The following is a 19,096-nucleotide window of genomic DNA, read 5'->3' as shown; positions in this document are numbered from 1 at the left end:
AACGGAGTGCTTTTCAACTGTATATAAAATGTTCTAAACATTGACATGTATCCTACCAAAAGCTTGGCTGTGAGAAAAATTTGTCCCCAAATCAAGTCTGTACATCCAGATAGTATGGAGAATATTGTAATGAAACAGCTAAAGTACAATGTCTACATGTATCATACATAAATTCCATCCACCAGCCTTAAAAATTCACACCAAATTGATTTCCCCTTGCATATAGCTAGTATAGTATATGTATTACATGTATGACATTAATTAACAGCACATTCCATGGCAGGCATAAAGTTGGGCACAGGGCAGTGTCAATAGTGCAGAGTTAACAACTATCGAGTATTCTTTGACTTAACTATACATATAGGGGTATAAAATATGGTTCTCAACAACTAAACAGTACCACGCAATCTAAAGTGATTGTTAAGATGGTGGTAAATTTCGACTGGCCATAAGGAAAGAGTCAAAGAATCAAAACCATAAGAGGGGCCTGTAAAATGTTTAGGAGATTGTGTCAAACTCCATACACAACATTTTGAAAATTAATGACAAAATTAATGTCTAGTTGTTGAGTATGGAGCCAGCACCCAGGCTAACACAAAACCTCTCCGTACTTTATCTCTAATACAACATTTCACTTGAACTTGGCAAACACATATCCCATTTCATCCACAGTGAAGCACTGTTAATTTATAACCTGATCATCCTACTTCACATCTGCCATGGAATTGTGCCAATACTAAGTGCATGCTACCCCACTTCACCTTATGACCAACAAAAGTGCAATAATTGCATAATATATATAATGAGGACAGCTAGCTCAACATCACACTTTTCTTTACAACATCCATTCTAAGAAGGTGTCACACATACAAAACGTAACAATAATGTGATGGCCTGATTTCTGTGGGTATAAAAGGTTTAGAGACACTGTATGAATAATCCCTTAGCTGGTAGTGGCTTGATACATCTCTTTCAATGCTCTTTCAAGTATTTTGCTCAAACACATTTTCAAACAAACTTTTCAGCTTTTAAGGATTCCTTACAAAGTTTCTTTACGAAGCATATAAACTTTTTGAAATTAAGAAGAATTCATTTATTGATGTAAGGACTTATCAAAGTCAGTAAAAAGAGAAACATTGCGGAGCAAGATATACAGAGTAAAAATCGTGAATACCTCATCACTGGCAGTGTTTCTATATGCAGATCCTTAAACAATTTCTTTGACTCAGTGTTGGTATGTTAAAAATTCAAGAAACTTGGAAAAATGGTAAGTTCTAAATCAACCTCCTAATAATTCAACCCAATATAATATACATATACATATCTGAGTACATCTGACTGAATCTAGGTATTCAAGAACAGCAAGGCAGTTTTTGAGTAGCATTATTTACAGAACAATTGGAATTTTCCAATGTTAACAAAAACTTGACAGTCAGCACACCAAGAAGCCACACAATGGAATGCTCCACATGTACATACAAAATCACGATCCATTCTCTTTTTAAAAATCAGCCATTTTCAGTCTATACAGTATCCTTGCATTGTCATCAACATGCTAAAGGGAGGCACAGCGGTTTGCTTGTATAATTGCTTAGATATATGTTTCATTTATAACACTCTACATTCATTGGTAAGTGCTGCTTCTTTTCCTTCCACTATGAAAGTTTAATTACCGTTCTCCTAAACGAATAGCACCAAACCTGTTCCCGTCTTCTGTTAAACTCTGGTTTGATATAATAAGGAACATTTTTAAACACCTTGCATAGCAGGATCACTATCTCAAAAACACTTAAGGGTAAGGTGGAATTTCCAAACAAAAAGCCATAATAACTTCCTGAAACAAAACCTCATATACTAGTATTTCAAACAAAATGAAAGATAGCCCAAATACCATAAGCAGCACCAACTTTTGAGTACTTTTTGAATACAATCTTTAGAAACTTTTGCTGGTTAAAATATCCTGCTACTTTCAAGGGACCTTTCTTTAGGAATACCAACATTAAGATACAAGAATTCACCCAAAAAGTCAATCCACAAATGTTACACCTTATTTGTCTAGGATAATAAAATCAACAACACACTTGTTTATATAGGAAAATATTACCTGTAAATTGACAATCATTTAGATGGTATTGTGCTTTACACCAATTCTTCACAAGTCGATAACTAAATACCATAATTTCAGTCTCAAGAATATATAGCTAATAGTACCTTATCAACAACCTTGAACAATTATCCCACACCAAATCTTTCTATGTACATAATATCCAAAGAAGACTAATATTGTATAGATAAAGAGAGAACAAGAGTGATAAATGATAACTTGTTCCATTGGCAGCATAATCAGGAATTGCTATTTGATGTTGTCTTCGACACAGGCAGCCCTATATATGAAGCACTTCGGTGTTGTGGTGCATTCCACCAAGTTTGTCCTGTACAAAAAGGCAATTAACAACAATTAACGATACAAACTGATAATGTAAAAAAAGGAAACACAAACAACAGAGTTCAACATTTCTACGTTCTATTGATATGTCAAGTACAATGTTTATATATGAAAAATTTGAATAAGACATTCTTGATATGCTTCTGGATGTTATGTTTTATGAGTAAACGATTATTATAGTTTCCATCAGCAAAGTGGTATGCTAAAGATTCATTTCATCATGTAAGAGACATACTTTTGATTGAAAACAGATAGTCAAAGAAGCAAGGAGTGACACTAAAACTCATTCAACCCAAAACTTTTGAAACTCTAACAAAAGAAGTATGAGTAATGCTAGTTCACCTTTATTCGTGGGGTAACCTATATCCGCTGTACAAAAAAACAGGATATTTAGGGATATCACATACATGGACGGTGGTTTCAAATTACTTTTTTTTCAATATAATATAGTTTGAGACCACCGTCAGTCGACCTGATATCCCAAAATACCCTGGTGTTAAATACAACGGATAAAGTTTACCCCGCAAATAAAGGTGAACTAGCATTAAATGTTATTCGCATCTTATGTTACTTTCTAAAAACATGCACCCTAACAAATGGAATCTTCTCCTACCTGTTTGTACACTACTCCACCCCCAGGAGTCTAGCAGCAGAGTCGGCAGAGTCCAGCATCTGGTCGATCACAGATGAGTCCTGGATCCCCAGGAGGTTCTGAATGATGTCAGAGCCTAACGTCGAGCTGGGCAGCGTATCGCTGTCGGGCGCTGCTGACCCGAGGATGTCCTTACTGTCCCTTGGCGTGACCAGGTACACGTTGTGGGCGTTGTCCAAGCCGTTATCGGAGTCTGTGTCCCACGGGTGCCTCCTGTCCTCCAGACGACCTTCGTCCATCTCCCCAAGGTCAAAGGTGTCATTGGGCGGATCTTCTGGTTGTACGATCATGATTGACGGGTCGAGTTCCAAACCGTCAATGGTGATTGGCTCACTGGTGGACTTCAGAGAGAAGTCTTGTACGGAAAAGGAGTTGCTGGCGCTGTGGTCGCTGTAGCTGTCGTGGCCAAAATCACCCAGTCCGTCATCAGTAGGCGAGAAGAACTCTGTTATGGCAGACTCCATAGCATCCAAGGCAGTGCGCTCTCTGCTGGGACTGCGGGTGTTTTCTGTTAGCCCGGAGCAGGCTCGCTGATGGCGCACCAGGCTGTGCTTCAACGAGAAGGTGCGGTCACAACCAGAACATTTGAAGGGCCGCTCTCCGGTGTGAGAACGCATGTGCCGCCTCAGGTCTTGCGCCGACCAGAACCGCTTCTCACAAATCTTGCACTGCTGCTTCCTCTTGTTTGTGGGATTGTTTGACAGATCCACGCTGCCATCATTTGATGTGACTTCGTCACTTTCAAACTTGGCACTGAGGGAATCGATTTCAACAGGCGAGGTACTCTGTTTCCACCTTTTTGAGCCGCTTTTTGTCTTTTGTGGAGCATCAGCTTGAAAGGACTCATCGCTATCTTCTACCAAGTTTGCCAAAGCATGTTGAGAGTCAGGGTCAAGGTCAGTTTCTGATTCTGCGTCGAGCACAGCCTCTTCTTGTCTCTCCACCACCATCGCCTCCGTGTTCTCGTGTTCGATGTTGTGCACACGACCGATGTGCCTCTGGCAGTTGAACTTGGTGGTGAAGGCGGCATCACAGATGGAGCAGTGGAAGGGATGGTCCAGGTTGTGCACCCGCATGTGGCGTGTCAGCGTCATCATGAACTGGAACTCCTTACCACACACCTTGCACTTCACCTCCGTCCTCTTCACCTTCTTTGCTGACTGCGCTTCTTCATCTTGCTTGCTTTCCTTGCCAGGCTTCTTTCCCTGTTTGGGAGATGTCTTTTCGTTACTTGTAGATGCTGCTGCTGACTCTGTTTCATCTCTTTTTCTCTTCTTTGCCACCTTTGGTGGCTCATCTTCTTTTTTGTCAATGACAAGCTTCCCTTCCTCTGGGATATCACAGCTGATTTGGTCGCAGATCTCGGCAGCCTTGGCGAGAGCCTCTGAAGTGCTGGCAGACAACTTTTGGTGGAAAGCCAGGAGTCCGTCTCCTTCCTTCAGACAAAGGCTGCTGTCAAGGGATGATTCCATGGAGTCCTTAGGGGGCACTTCTGGTGGTTGTTCAGCAGCAGACTCTTCCGACTCATCTTGCTCTGATTCTGCCTTATCCCAGGGAAATGTTGACAAGTCGGTGTCTGGGTGTTTAGCAACATAGTGGCGATGCAGGTTGGACTTGGTAGTGAAGACGTTCTCGCAAAGGCGACATTGGTGGGAACCTTCCGATTTTGGGGCCACCTTCTCCTTGCCGCTGTGCTTACGCTGGAGGTGGCGCTCGCGGTTGGACTTAGTGGAGAACTTCATCGGACACTTGGGGCACTTGTACGGCTTCTGTCCAGTGTGCGTCAGCAGATGCCTGCGGAGCGAGCTCTCCCAGGGGAATGTACGCGGGCAGTGGGGGCAGCAGACACGGTTGGGGGAAGAGGAATACGAACTCTTCTTCACCCCCTGGATCTCGTCGCTGGAAACATCCTGCTCACCTGCGCTGACCTCCACCTCCTCCGCATCATCGTTTCCCACATCGTTCTGAACATCTCCGTCACAGTCTAAAGCTGGGGAGGGGGAGTGAAGGAATGTCTGGAAGTTGTCAGGGTTGGTAGCAGCAAGCATATTCTGCACACTTGCGAATTCCCCGCTGGAGTCTGAAGCCATACTGTGGTTAAGTGAAGGCTTCTCCTCGGCTGGCTCATCTGTAGGATTACCAACAGTCAACGTCACACTTATAGGTTTGGGAGCAATAGGGATGAATCGACGGGCCCTAGTCAAAATGGTAGACACAACAGAGGTCTTCTTGCCTCTACCTCTTCCTCCTCTACCCTTTCCTCCTCTACCTCGTCCACTGCTACCTCTACCTACAGCTTCGCTTTGGCTTGTTGCTGTCACTTTTCCACCTCTGGCACTCGCCCCTCTCATGTTTCCCCCTCGTCCCCGTGAAGGATGAGATACACCGTGGTTCTTCATGTGGCGATCCAGGTTGGACTTGATGGTGAAGGCAGACGGACATTGTGGACACTGGAACGGTCGCTCCTTGGTGTGAGACCGGATGTGTTCTTCCAACCTCCCACCCCGGCTAAACTTCATTGGGCACATGGGGCACACCAACTGATCGCAGTCGTTGCTGTAGTACTTGTGGTATTCCGCCTTGAAGCGGTACTTCCTTGTATTTGTTGGTGCACTTTCACTTGCAGACTGCGAGATGCTTGACTCACTCCTGGAGTCGTCAGTAGATTTGAAGCTCAAGTCTAAAGGTTGTTCAAAGTCTCCAGCATCGATGACTAGGGCAACAGGGGAAGCCAGGTGGCTACTGTCTGTACTCCTTCCACTTTTCATGCTGAAGTCCAACGGTTGATCAGAAAGGCCTTCAGCACTCTCCAGCTCATAATCCAAAGGTTCTTGCTTTATACTAAGTGCTATAGACTGGGGTTCTACACTTTCATGATCATATATCTGTTCGCCATCATCCGTTTCTGTCTTCATCCGCATCTGGAACTTGACATAGGTGTCTATCTTCTTCTGGTCAACGTTCTCGTGGCGTTTGAGGATGTGGCGGATGCAGTTGTTTTTGGTGGAGAAGCCGTTCTCACACAAGCGGCACTGGTATGGCTTCTTACGGCAGCTGCTGTGCGAGCGCAGGTGGTGTTGCAGGGCGCGGAAGAAACGGAAATCCTTGCCGCAGTACTTACAGACGGTGTCAGGAGAGCCGAACGTCTCAGCACCGATTGGAGGGTCCTTTACAAACTGGTTGTAGGTGATGACCTCTTCTATGTCCTCCTTTGAGAACCGATTGTGCTTCTTCCGGACGTGACGCTCGCAGTTGGCTTTGGTCGTGAAGGCATACTGGCACAGAAGGCACTGGAACGGGCGTTCACCGTTGTGGGTACGCAGGTGTCGAACCAAGGTACTTTTGTCTGGGCTTGCGTAGTTGCACTGCCTGCATTGATATGGAGCCAGACCAAGGTGGGTCCTGACATGGCTCTTGTAGGCACGGGCAAGGGGAAATTTCTCGCTGCAATATTCACACACGTACACGTCTCCCTTCTTAGCGTGAGCTACATCCTCGGGTAACTCTTCCTTGTCAGAATCTGACTGAGGCTGACTTTCTTCGATATTCCCGTCAATTGTTTTCACATTATTGCTGTTAGTGTGTGAGGTCTGTGTAGGCTTTGGCAGGATGGGTCTTATCTTTGCAGGCACTGTTCCCTTCATTTGGTTGCCTGCATTTGGTATATACTTCAGGGGAGGGGGCGGGGGCTGCTTACGGAGTACCACAGGGGATGCGTGGGGAGGGGTTACTGGGATACGGTGCAGTGGAGGGAGGGGTTTCAGGTTCGTCTTGGCAGAGGCATCCGGCTGGGCGGTGAGCATGGTGGCGTCAGCGGCAACCTTCAGCATCTGCTGGACGTCGGCGAAGTCCGCCGTCGTGCCAAGAGTCGACCTGTTCATGGGGGACGCCACGCCCGCCCCTGGCTCCATCTTAGGAAGGATGGGCACCAGCTTAGGCAAAGGCACGTTGTTGTGTCGCAGCCCGTTTGTTGGGACCGGGAACACGACTTCGGAGTCTCTCACCTTCGTAAAGAAATCTAACGGGATGTGCTCATCTTTGGGAGGAGACCTGCTACCCTGGGGGCAGAGATTCAGCGACTTCAGAAAGGCCGACTTGTCATTCTCATCATTGGTAACCGCTTCCTTCTTTATACCACTTTCAGTGTGTTCTTTCCTGTGGAGGAGCAAGGCCTTAGGAAGGGGAAAGGACTTTCCGCAATCCTGACAGACAAACTTTGGTAAAGCACTGTTGCACTTGTGTTCATTGTTTTCGCACCACGTCTTGACGATGAGAGGAAACTTGCGGCTGGAGAAGGCCGTGAAGCCCAGCTCCTGGAAGCCCATGACGGCCTGCTTGTTAGCGTTGAGGGATGGGGAGGAGGATCGAGATGAGGAGGAGGATGGTTTGAGCTTGGGCTTGTGAACCATCGCTTTGTGCTTGGAAAGGCCTCTATGATTGCGGAAGGCACAATGGCACAGGTTGCACCTGGAACAAACAAAGAAAAAAGGAACCAATGTTAGTGCCATACGATTTTTGCAATCCCTTAGACCACATCAACTCATTTCCTTGGTAGTTGGCAATTTCAGTGTAAATCTAGCCACCTTTTGTCTGACTATTATGCACCTGCTCTACGTCTAACTGTACAAGGGTTTGCATCAAACTCAATATGGATATTTCAATTCAAGATCCTCTTCTAAAATCCAACAAAGTAGAATGTATACTGGTGTGGCCTTACATGTACTTCAGTGATACTTTCTCATGACCTACTGACAGAACCTATCAAGTCAAGCACAACATTCCATCTACTCATACTCAAGAACAGACAACCTTTAGTATATGTTTATGATAGCAACTGATACATGTGTGTTAACTATATGGACATACATGTATGTTGAAGCTTTGTTCCAGATGTGTTGATTGTGTGATGAAGGGACTAAAAAAAACGACAAATTTGTCTTGAGCATACCTGACTGAGGTGTCGGGATGAGTCTCCATGTGGGACTGCAGGCCGAAGCGACAGATGAAAGTCTTCGCACATATGGGGCAGGCCAGCTGTTCTGGCTCCTTCTCATCCTCTCCCTCCTTCTCTCCATCCATCTGTAGAGACTTCCTCCCCAGGGACGGCACCTTCTTCCTGGGCGACCAGTCCTCGTCCTGGTCGTAGTACGGGCGCTTGGAAGGCGTGCGCTGGCGGGGCTCTGGGGTGGGGGGCGGCAGCTCGCCGTCCTTCTCGTGAATACGCATGTGGCGGTTCATGTTGCCATTTGTGGTGAACGCCATCTTGCACACCTGTAAAGCAAGGATAAAATTGTGTATTAATTCTTCATTAGTACAAAACTTGATACAATACTTATCATTACAAGACAGCCTAAATCTATATCCTATACTATCTTTCTTTACTCACATGCATGCTCAAATGCATAACACACCTACATGGCTAAAATTATTGATGGTTAATTTCCAATACATATCATTTACAGCATTTAGAGCGATGTTCTTGAGTATCTGTATCTTTTGAAACAGACAATATTCAACACATACATTTGTATAGTATAACCTTCTGTGAATTGTGTAAATTAAGGCGGTCACTAAGCACCTTATCATGTCCATGTCCTGAACTAAAGTTGTCTGACTTAGTTTTAACAATTTTTATCCTCATTCAGTTTTACATTTCGTACACCTGATTTGATCTAGCCTTAGCCTCTACCAAGCTTGACAGGTCTGTGTATCTATGGAGCCTAGTAGTAGAATCAGGTTGTTGGAAAAACATTTCTACAGTTTTGCAAACATTACTCTTTGGCCAGCTAACTCATCTGGCTGGCTATCTGTCTATCTGACCAATTACTACTACGGTACATTTCCAGCAACCCGTGGAGCCTAGTATAGAGGCTGATCTAGCCCTCAACTTTGTTCAAGAGCAAACCTTAGTATGAAACAAAAGAAGCCTCACCTTGCACTTGAAGGGCCTCTCCCCTGAGTGGACCAGCATGTGCCTGTCCAGACTGCTCTGTGAGCTGAGCGTCTTGCCGCACAGTTTGCAGGTGTGGGAGCCGGAGTTGTCCTCCATGTTGTGCTGGCGGATGTGGATGGTGAGCTCGTGGGGCGCCTGGAACACTTCCCCACACACCTACACACAAGGTGACTTTATTAGGTTATTGCAGTCTTCAACTACATTAAAATGGAACAAAAAGGAAAATGTACAGTATTTTAATGAAGGTTTAACTTAGACATGCATGTATGTAGGTTAAAGGTAGATGATATTTTTTGGGATACAAATGCACCCGACTTTTCGCAAAGTTACCTTATTTGTCTTTCTGACAATAACCCAAGTATGCCCATATGGACCCACTTCTAATGTACTGTGCTGTGTATGATTTTGCCAGCACAGCCGACTTCCGTCACACTTTCTCGCTAACGGTAGTTGGGATAAGCTTGAAAAAGCAGTCAAGTGACTATCACACATTTAGGGAGATACAAAAAAGTTTGAAGACTATCTTGGGATAGAGAAATTTGGGCATTACATAATGAAAAATTGCCACGTAATGTATCATCAGAACCAACATGCTATAATTCAAACAAATCCATCAAAAGGATCTTGAGTTATGAACACACAAACAGAAACAGTACCCCCGTTGGAGGTGAACTCTCCTTCCAGGAAGTAAAAATATATCAAGCAACTGGAGAAACCACATTTGTATCTATAGAGCCAGATGTTTCAGACAGCATCCAATGTCATGCTCAGGCAAGAAGGAAAGTGGATATCTGAAACATTTGACTCAACAGTATTAATCTATGCCTTGTTGATTTATTAATTTGACATGTATGATTGCTAACTTATGTAAATGTATGAAAAAATTTACTGAGCTAAACCATCTTCAAATACAAAAGGTTGGCTCATAGAGTTCTTGTCCTATGCAGTCTTCTGCGGAATTCAAGTTCGGACATGTGATGTCTGACTCTCAAAACAGTCAAAACACTTTTGAATTGACGTGGGATTCAGGATTAAAAGGCTAATAGATTATAAACAAATAATACACAACACTCTCTCAAAAAAGATCTGGTTAATTTTTAAAATACCTGGCAGGGGAATGGACCAGCCTCCATCTTATCTGGGTTGAACCTGTTCCGACCCTGGACCTAAGGAGGGAGGGCAAAACATAAATGGAAACATACCTGGATAGCCCAGAGACTGGACCAGGGAGACATGATGGAAACACCTTTCAGGGATGGATCAGGAAGGATTGATGGAGAGAGAGAATGGAAAAAAAGAAAATTTCACAGAAAGAGGCAAGTGGGAAAGAGAAGTTGAGCAAGACATAGTTACATTCGTATCAAGAGAAAGTGCATAGTCAAACTGTTCACTCCTTCCCCCCCCAAAAAATATGCTATAAGTTACCCTACTTGAATGATTTTTTGTTTATCGCTTCTACAAAATTTGTATGCAATCCCCAGTAAATGCAAAGAAAAAAAATTCAGTGTACTAGTACCTCGATCCATTTAAGATGGAAAAAAGCTTATCATCTGCTGTTCATAATAATCTAAAAGAGCTATGCTCTGGATAGTAAATATCTTTTGACAATTTTTTGTTTTGTAATCAGGAAAGACCGCACATGAACATCTTAGAGTATTACATATGCATCTACATTTTGTATATTATACCAGGGAATTCTCCTAGTTACTTTGAAGAGTGTATATGCGTTGAACAATGAACCACTTCTTTTAGTCTTAAAAGACAAGGTCTCAAAATAAATTCCTTACCTTCACTGGGTATGCACCATTCTCGTCCATTTCGGCTTCTTTTTTCCGCTTTTTCTTCTTGGATGCTGTCCCGTCATTTCCTCTGCCAGGACGACTTGACGCAGAGGAAGAGGAGGAAGCGTCACCAGCACCACCGGTAACATCCGAGGACGGACCCTGCTTCACGCTGAGGTCAATCGTTAGTTCATCAGATGACCTTGAAGGCGACCTTGCCTCATCTGCATTGTTATTGGAGTCTTTTGTTTCCATGGAACTATTACTACTAGCAGCAGCTTGGTTTCTATTGGTTACACCACTTGTAGATGTGGAAGAATCAGGCACTTCTGAGTCATTTTCCATCAGGCACTTATTTGGTTGGTTCTGAGACAGGCCTTCTGAAGACCCCTCTGTCTCAAGCATTGCTTCGTTTGCTGATTGGTTGGCATCTGTTGCTATGGTGATGTTTGTTTCTGTTGTGGCTGTGGTGGAGAGGTCTTCAGGGTTTTCGAGGTCTTCTTCTTGTTCTTGGGGTTGTAGGGGAAGGAATTCATCGTCTTTGTCGTATAGATCGTCAAATGTTGGGTACTGTGTCTCACCGAGGGGCTCCCCTTCACCGCCAGTGCCCTCTGCAAAACACAATAGTAGAAGTGGCCATTAGTATTGAAGGGTTAAGCTATATTGTGAACATGCAAGGTGACAGTTACATCTAGTAGTCTGATTGATTGGGCTTATAGCAGGCTGCCAACATCCAGCTGCTGCAAGGAGGGGCCAGTTAATGGTGCAGTTTGCGTTATACAGACTATCACTAAAGCAACTGGATATAATTCAGAAACTGCCAGACATTTCAGACAGCATCTGATGTCTTTACATCAGTGACTGGCTACTATTACTTTGCGTATCTTATTACCTGGATTTCTATTAACCTTTAATTACGTATTCTGTCAATACCGGTATCTACCAATCTGCTGGGATGCAAACATTAGGTCACTTTAAATTCTGAAATACACTGAAAATATAGACCATCTATTAAATGCATATACAGTAAATATGTACCTGTATATGCACATGATCCAAATATTAATTCAGAAATTATCTGTCCATCTTTTCACTGCAGCATAACCAAAAACCTTGTGACCAGTAAATCTGTGCCAAAGACAGTCGTTTAACTTAAGCAGTAACACAAAAAAGTAGGGCAGAAACATCTGCCAAATGTTGCTGACATGGCACCAGCTAGACAAGACCCAACCTACATCATATAGTACATGTACACACACACACAAGGCCTTCTGGCAGCTTTCAAGGCCAGCTAATGATACGTAAGAGTTGGGTGTGCCTTTCTTACTTAGGGGGCATTAAATCTACATTATGTAACTCACAAGAAGGACAACAGAAAGGAGATTTTCTTTTTCTTTTCATCTAACCGGTGGTTATTTGACGACTTGTAAAGCAAGTCTAAGAAGTTTGAACATATTCATACATACATAATGTGTCAACATCAAATTGTCAGAAACTGTTGTCATAATAAGTCCACTATTTTCCATATTGACAATCCTGGCGACATGGGAACAAAGTCACAAGACGCTATAACATAAGTATAAGCCCCACACCAAAGACAAAACAGTCAACAATATGGAAAGTTTTCTTCCTACACGTCCACATGCCTAGTCAAGGCTCGAAATACTTTTTTCTGCATACCTGCAATGGTGCAGGTAACATTGAAAATTTCCTCCACCAGACAAATTTTACCTGCACCACTCTGAATTCAAGAAGCATGGATCATACTAAAATTGTTCAGGAACCATTGATATTTTTTCTTTTATACTTTATAGGTGGTAACAGTCAATACAGCTAATAACAATCCATACACACCTACATTATAGGACATTTAAGTATAAAACCCAGTAGATGGAACAGTGCAGGTTAGGTGCAGGTAGACACCAAAAATACCTGCACAGCTCCAATTTTACTGCACCTGCATATGCAGGTGGTATTTCGAGCCCTGGGAAAGTTCTATTCCTACACCTCCACATGTCTTGTGTTTTACAAATGTAACACTACACTCAATGCATTCTCATCAGTATTCTCAGCACATCCTGTTGAATCATCTGGAACTGCAAGTTGAAATATGTGCAGTGAACTTGCTTCCCAGGAACGAATAACTAAGTACACTGGGTTATGGTAAACACATCATACATTAAAATCGCACATCCAGAACTTAGACAAACTACCAGATAGGATAACTGGCATTGTTTATATTGCCTGCTCTGTGTATATATACAGACCTCAGTGACTGTATATTACAACATTTATAGATTATTCTGATGGCTGAAAGGCATAAAAAACTACCCAAGAAGACAACTCAGGGTCTAGTAAAATCTGGCCTATATTATTTTTATTATGTACTGATTGTCACCACAATAGATAGGATTCTTTTCAATGGGAAAAACTATCTAACTTATGATTCTAGGGGACAACAAAAAAAGTGGTCACATTTGTCAGATAGTCCTTCAGTATAAGGCACGATATATACACAGTTTTTGCCAATATCTGTGGATGTATCGGGAGGGATCTGGAACGTTGGCCACGGGAGACCCGTGGCGCTTGCAGTCATAAACAGCTATATAGCCTAATGAGCCCGCGTTATATGCTGATGAGCCCTCCCGGAGTCGGGACACATCTACACGTGCGCGGAAGCTGTCGGGGACCCCTGCCAAGCTATCGGGGACCCCTGCTGAGCTATCGTACGAATTTTCCGGACCTTTCGAGAGAAATTCTGCCGATATCTTTATGGCGATATTGCAGTTCCATCTAGACGCTGAAAAAAAGCTGTCGGCGAGAGGTTGTCGGTTCGACGATATCGGGAAAAACCGTGTCTAGATTAAGTGTAAGTGCCCAGGTTAAACTGTATCAACCTTCATGCTACTATCTGAACTTGTAATCAATACAAACCTGATGCCAAAAGATTATCTCAGCAGGTGGAGGGTTATTCAGTTATTAGATAATTCCTGAAACTGCCACAGGTACGTGTAACTGTTTAATTCAGTCCAAAGGAGATTCACTAGTACTGATTAGTCTGTTTTCAACATTGTTGAAACTACCTTGTTTTGGCCAGAGCACAATGTCGTTACAAGCTGCGGATAGATCTATGAAATCAAGAGAGACTTTGCCAACAATCCAAAAAGATACAGAACTGAGATACAAATTTGTACCTGGTTGCCATACCTTATATAGTGATAGTTATTCACTGGTATACCGTATAGTCCATTATCTAAAGCCCTACACATGTAATTACGAGGGGCATTCAATAAGTAATGTCCCTGACCCATTTTCCATAGCAGGAGATTAATGAAACTTGGCACAGTTATTAGTCTTTCTCTTCATAGGAACCACCCAGAGTTTTGCATTTCTCCCATCATTTGATGTAGCTCTGGACACCGTTCTTGTAGGACATCCCAGGTTGGTCCTCCAACAGATGCCTGATCAATGGCAGAAGAGGGACGACCAGGTCTGGGAGCTGTTTCCACAGACTTCCGGCCTTGTTTGAATTCAGGATGCCAGCGTTTTACAAGGTCATATGATGGGGCATCATCACCATAAGTTTTTTTTCATTTCATCAAAAGTCCCTTTTGGTGTGCGTCCTTTCAAATACAAAAACCAGATCACTGCGCGACACTCAACTTGCTCAATTTCACACCTGGTCCATTTCACACCTGACTCAGTTCAAACACCAGTAAATCAGTAACCACAATTAGTTCAGAGCTGTTTTTTGTAACATAACCAATAGAGATATGACTCATTACACATGCAAAATTTCATCTAGATCAGACAACTGGCAGTGGGTTAGGGGCATTACTTATTGAATGCCCCTCGTATAACTCACAAGCCGCATACCAAACTCTGACATGTCTCTGAATTGTAACTGGTATTGAAACTCACAGCATAAAGAAAACAAATGCTCTGCAAGGCCCCAGGTAAAAAGTTATGCTGCTTCAAATTTGTTTACATTATCAAAAGTCAAACAAAGGCTGACAGATTTCTTGACAATCATATTAGATATAATAATAATGAAGAAAATCATAATTCAAAATTCATGAAGAACAGCCATATTGATACTATAATTACAGCTTTATAAGGAAACCCATTGTGTAATGTTTTTTCAATGTTCTAATAATAAGCTATGACTACATGTGATGTCGATTGAACCTTGTCTGAGTCTAGACATGTGGGCTTTTTTCTGGGTTCCCAAGTCAACGTATCTTTGTCATTATACATCTTAAGTTATAGTCATATTTCCACACCAGAAATAAAGCCAATTTACCTTTGATAAGGCTTGAACAGATACTAGACATAATCAGTAGGTATTTCCATGAGCCAGGGTAGGATTGAGATAGACATCACCTTACATGCCCCTCTCAGTGTTATTAATTAATAACTTTCAATGGAGTATCAGAAAGGCTGCTACCAGCAGTGAGTATATGACCATGCAGTTGCAATGGAAAAGGTTTTCATAGCCTAATGTTAGTGATTAAAAGGATGACATCAAACTATGAACTTCAAGTTCATCCCTTACGATTAATGGTTACTCTAATTTTTTTCCAGGCCCTATTTCATTTTGAGTTGTGTGTGTGGTTATCATGGCCTTATTATGCAAATAAATTGGGAAGCAGGCAGAGATGTACCTGGGGTAAGGGAAGGGTTACAAAAGGCCACGAAGACTGTCTGCATGGTCCACTGACAGCTGGGGCCGCTCAGTTGGACATGTGGTGTCAAGTGTGCTGTCCATCCCTCTGCAAACCCTAGCTCCATTTTTCACTCTGAAGAGTGACTAAGGGACTTACAGTGTACATCTGGGCCCTTATGCTATTCTGGTAAAAAAACGTGCCACTGCCAAAAGGTGTGAGCACAGTTGATGTGCAAACCTGAAAAGCGAGGACACACACACGCACCCTTTTGGAGAGGATGGCATGCTCCAAATACCAGACGTGATCAAAGTGCACCACACCACATCCTTCCCATGAGGAGCCAAGGTTTGCATCCAGAAGAGGCGGCCTGCAGGGTTCCTTTTGTTCAGGTGTATAGAGAGGACTCAAATCCTCGTGGGACCCCAGGTGACCCCTCTACCTGCCTACCAGGTGTTGCATGTCACCAGGTGGTGCAAGGTTTCAGCACACATGCTTCTGAGATGGGACTCAAAGAAAGGATGGGAGGGGGAGGGTTGTACTAATCAAGTTTTCAAAACACACACATCTAACTTTAAAATGGAGCCTGATACCAGAGCTTGCCTCTCTGTAGCAGGAAGAGGATAAATGTGTGAGCAAACAGGTTTGGACAGGAAGGGATGTTTCACTTCTTCCTCTTCCCTTCCGTGGGCCCCATCAGCAGTCTCCACATGGCTGGTTTGACCTCGGGGTGACGGGTTGGACTAGTCTAGATTCTGCTGCCTAATCACTGTGCAAGCTGCTCCCTCCCTTCCACATCTGTCCCACCTTTCCTACCCCATCTGAGCTGGGCTCCTTCCCCACACTGAAACAAAGGGGCTGACGGAATTCTTTGTGTGCATGCGAGGTTGGCGGGTCAGAAGATCTGGGCATCAGTGAGGATGAATGCTTCAGCAGAGCTATCAGGTTAACTTCTGGCAGGCTGAGTGGTTTAGATAGCAAGGGGCTCTCCCAGGGTGTTTGTTGCTAGAAGTTAGGAAGATGAGGAAAGAACGACCTGGTTTCCAGAGTGCGGGGAGGCCACTCATCTCTGCTGGGGCGTGGCGGCGGTGGGGATGGAGTGCAGCCCGGAGCCTGGTACGGGGAGACGGGAGAACCCAGGAGGCATGAGGAGGCTGCTGGCATGTGCGCGTGTGTCTGGCTCCCTGGTCTACATCCGCATCAGTCTCCTGCCACTCACATGTCAGCACGTACCAACTGGCTGGATGCTGGGGGTGGGGGCAGGGTGCTGAAGATCGGGCTGACTCTTTCCAGACTCTTCCTCCAGCTCATGAATATGCATGTCCCCCCAAAAGGCTCAGACTAATCTTATCACCTTTTGCATCAAACCAATCAATGCTTGTGCAGCAGGGGGTAGATGGATCCTGTGTATGATTCTTGTTGTCTCTTATTCATGTTTCAAATACTTATTTAGATGAACAAGTTACTTAAGCTTTGGGAAAGATTGGATAGTGACAGGTCCACTTCAGCCATGACATGGTATGCTGAATTTCTAGTGTACTGTACCAACACACCTAGACTTGACAATAAAAAGTTTAAAAACAAAATAAAAGACTTGGGGACCAAATCTTTGGGTCACAAACCCAACAAAGCAGATTATTTTTCTGACAAAGGATTAGGAATTATGGTCCAACAACAACAAAATGATCAACTTTTACAAATAATACAAATATACACAAAATGATTTCTTATTAGACTAAAAAGGACAAACTGTACAAAACTAATAGATTAATGATTGATGCTGAATAACTAAAAGCAAACAACTGTTGTGGATAGACAAGACCAATAAGTTGTTATCTGTTCTTCCTCCCTGCCACGTCATTTTGGCTACCACCCATACAGGATGCCACACCTGCACACTTCCTCACTCAATCCTCTGAAATAACACAGCCCTGACTCAACAACTTCAACAGCTACATGTACAGTTGATAATGATTAAACCAGTATTTGATTGTGGTTTGAATATGACAGTACACAATCACTAGATTAGTAAAAAGGCAATGCACCTCCCAAGTCCTGATTAACTATCATTAAACCCCTCAAATTCTAATACATATACAAAAACCCTGTGTTATGATTCATATTCACTTGATTAAACAGCAACCAAACCTGTTGTAATAATATAGATTGGTCAATTGTCTTACAAATGTAGTGCTGCATAGTACCTCATTTTCATAGTACCTCATGTTGAGGTTCAGGTACAATGTATGAATTCAGGTCAAGAGATTCCGATATAAATTTTACATGCAAAAAAAAAAAAATACAGTACATGCAAAATTAAATACAGTAACTTTGTAAGTAGTAAACGCAAAAGCTCAGACATAAACACAAGAACTGCTGCAATGTTTTTATCTTTTTCCAGTCTATGGAAGGTTTTAAATGGTTTAGAAGCAGAATATGAGTGAAAGATAGTTTTTTTTGCAAGTCTGAAACTAGATCACAACATTTTTTTTTTTTTTTCCGAACCTAAACATTTTAAATCTAGTGGTGCACTTTTTCCCATCCCCACCACTCATCAACAACAAGAAGAGAGACATCAACAAAAGAAAAGGGGCACTTCTCCCAGCTGCATCTTGGAGCTTATCATCACCCCATGCTCTAAACACAGCATGATCTCACCTCTCTCCTGATTTTGTGCTCCTTACATTTCCCCTGTAGCCATGGTAGCAGACTTAATTACATTGTCAGAAAGGCTTTACCTAGGCTGATAGGTTCATGCAGGGAGGCTGATTTCAATTTGACAACCTTACCTCCAGTAAACATACCTTGTTTTTCCAGTCTATGGAAGGGGCAGACAAAAATTGCTTGTTGGGACAGACAAAAATTGCACTCCATCCTTCCCAAAAATTTGAACTCCAGTACATGAGATTGATGAAAATCAACAAATGGGCTATCAAACAATTAGTGAGACGGAAAAAAAATGAAAGCTGGAGACAGCAAATACTATACAATCATACCAGTTGAAGCATAATTATCATACTACTACTTGATAAAGACAAAGCACATTCCTTCCAACCTGTCACAGGTATTTGTTTACAAAACCTTAATCCTACGTTCTTTTACTTCTTTTTCCTGGAGGCGGAAACAAAATTCTAAAAAAATCCCCCCTCCATCCCAAGTCTTTACAGCAATTACTGGCTAATTAGATGCCTAGAGGGAGGCATTACTGCCAACAGTGGCAAGGATACCATATGTATGGGGAGTATAATTGACAAGGATACAACAGAAAACAGATGCTTAGCAAAAGAGGCCCCAAGAGAACATACAACAATAGCCATCACACCAACTACAGCCATCTATAATGCTGATGTCAAATAAAAGCTTTCATGTAAGAGACTGACTAATTAAGAGACTGAGTTATTCCACTACGTTAAAAATGTAAGCTAGTAAAAAAGGCACCTATAGCCATTTCTTTTTTGGAATGATCTACCTTACAAAAAAATTGAAATTGGTATCACATTGTATTTTGCTACATTAGCATATATTATATCCTCCACAAGTGAAGGGATATCTTTACTCTAGTCCTTTCATTTGCTATAATGGGTGGATAAGATGTTGCTC

General features: G+C 42.8%; 1 protein-coding gene across 1 annotated transcript; it reads right to left on the bottom strand.

Moving 5' to 3' along the window:
• Nucleotides 1-1,076: 1,076 nt before the first annotated feature.
• On the bottom strand, nucleotides 1,077-16,794 carry LOC118417247 (ras-responsive element-binding protein 1-like). The gene is made up of 7 exons (XM_035822725.1): nucleotides 16,533-16,794; nucleotides 10,839-11,443; nucleotides 10,158-10,217; nucleotides 9,031-9,207; nucleotides 8,047-8,369; nucleotides 3,060-7,565; nucleotides 1,077-2,432 (listed from the first exon to the last, which is right to left on the bottom strand). Exons 1-6 carry the CDS (start codon nucleotides 16,561-16,563, stop codon nucleotides 3,071-3,073), a joined length of 5,691 nt encoding a protein of 1,896 aa, XP_035678618.1. The 5' UTR covers nucleotides 16,564-16,794; the 3' UTR covers nucleotides 1,077-2,432; nucleotides 3,060-3,070.
• Between the last annotated feature and the right edge of the window lie 2,302 nt (nucleotides 16,795-19,096).

This window comes from Branchiostoma floridae, chromosome 6, assembly GCF_000003815.2.
Source record: "Branchiostoma floridae strain S238N-H82 chromosome 6, Bfl_VNyyK, whole genome shotgun sequence".
Classification (NCBI taxonomy): Eukaryota; Metazoa; Chordata; class Leptocardii; order Amphioxiformes; family Branchiostomatidae; genus Branchiostoma; species Branchiostoma floridae.
Note: the sequence above shows the minus strand (reverse complement) of the source record. Positions and strands in the feature narration are given on the sequence as shown.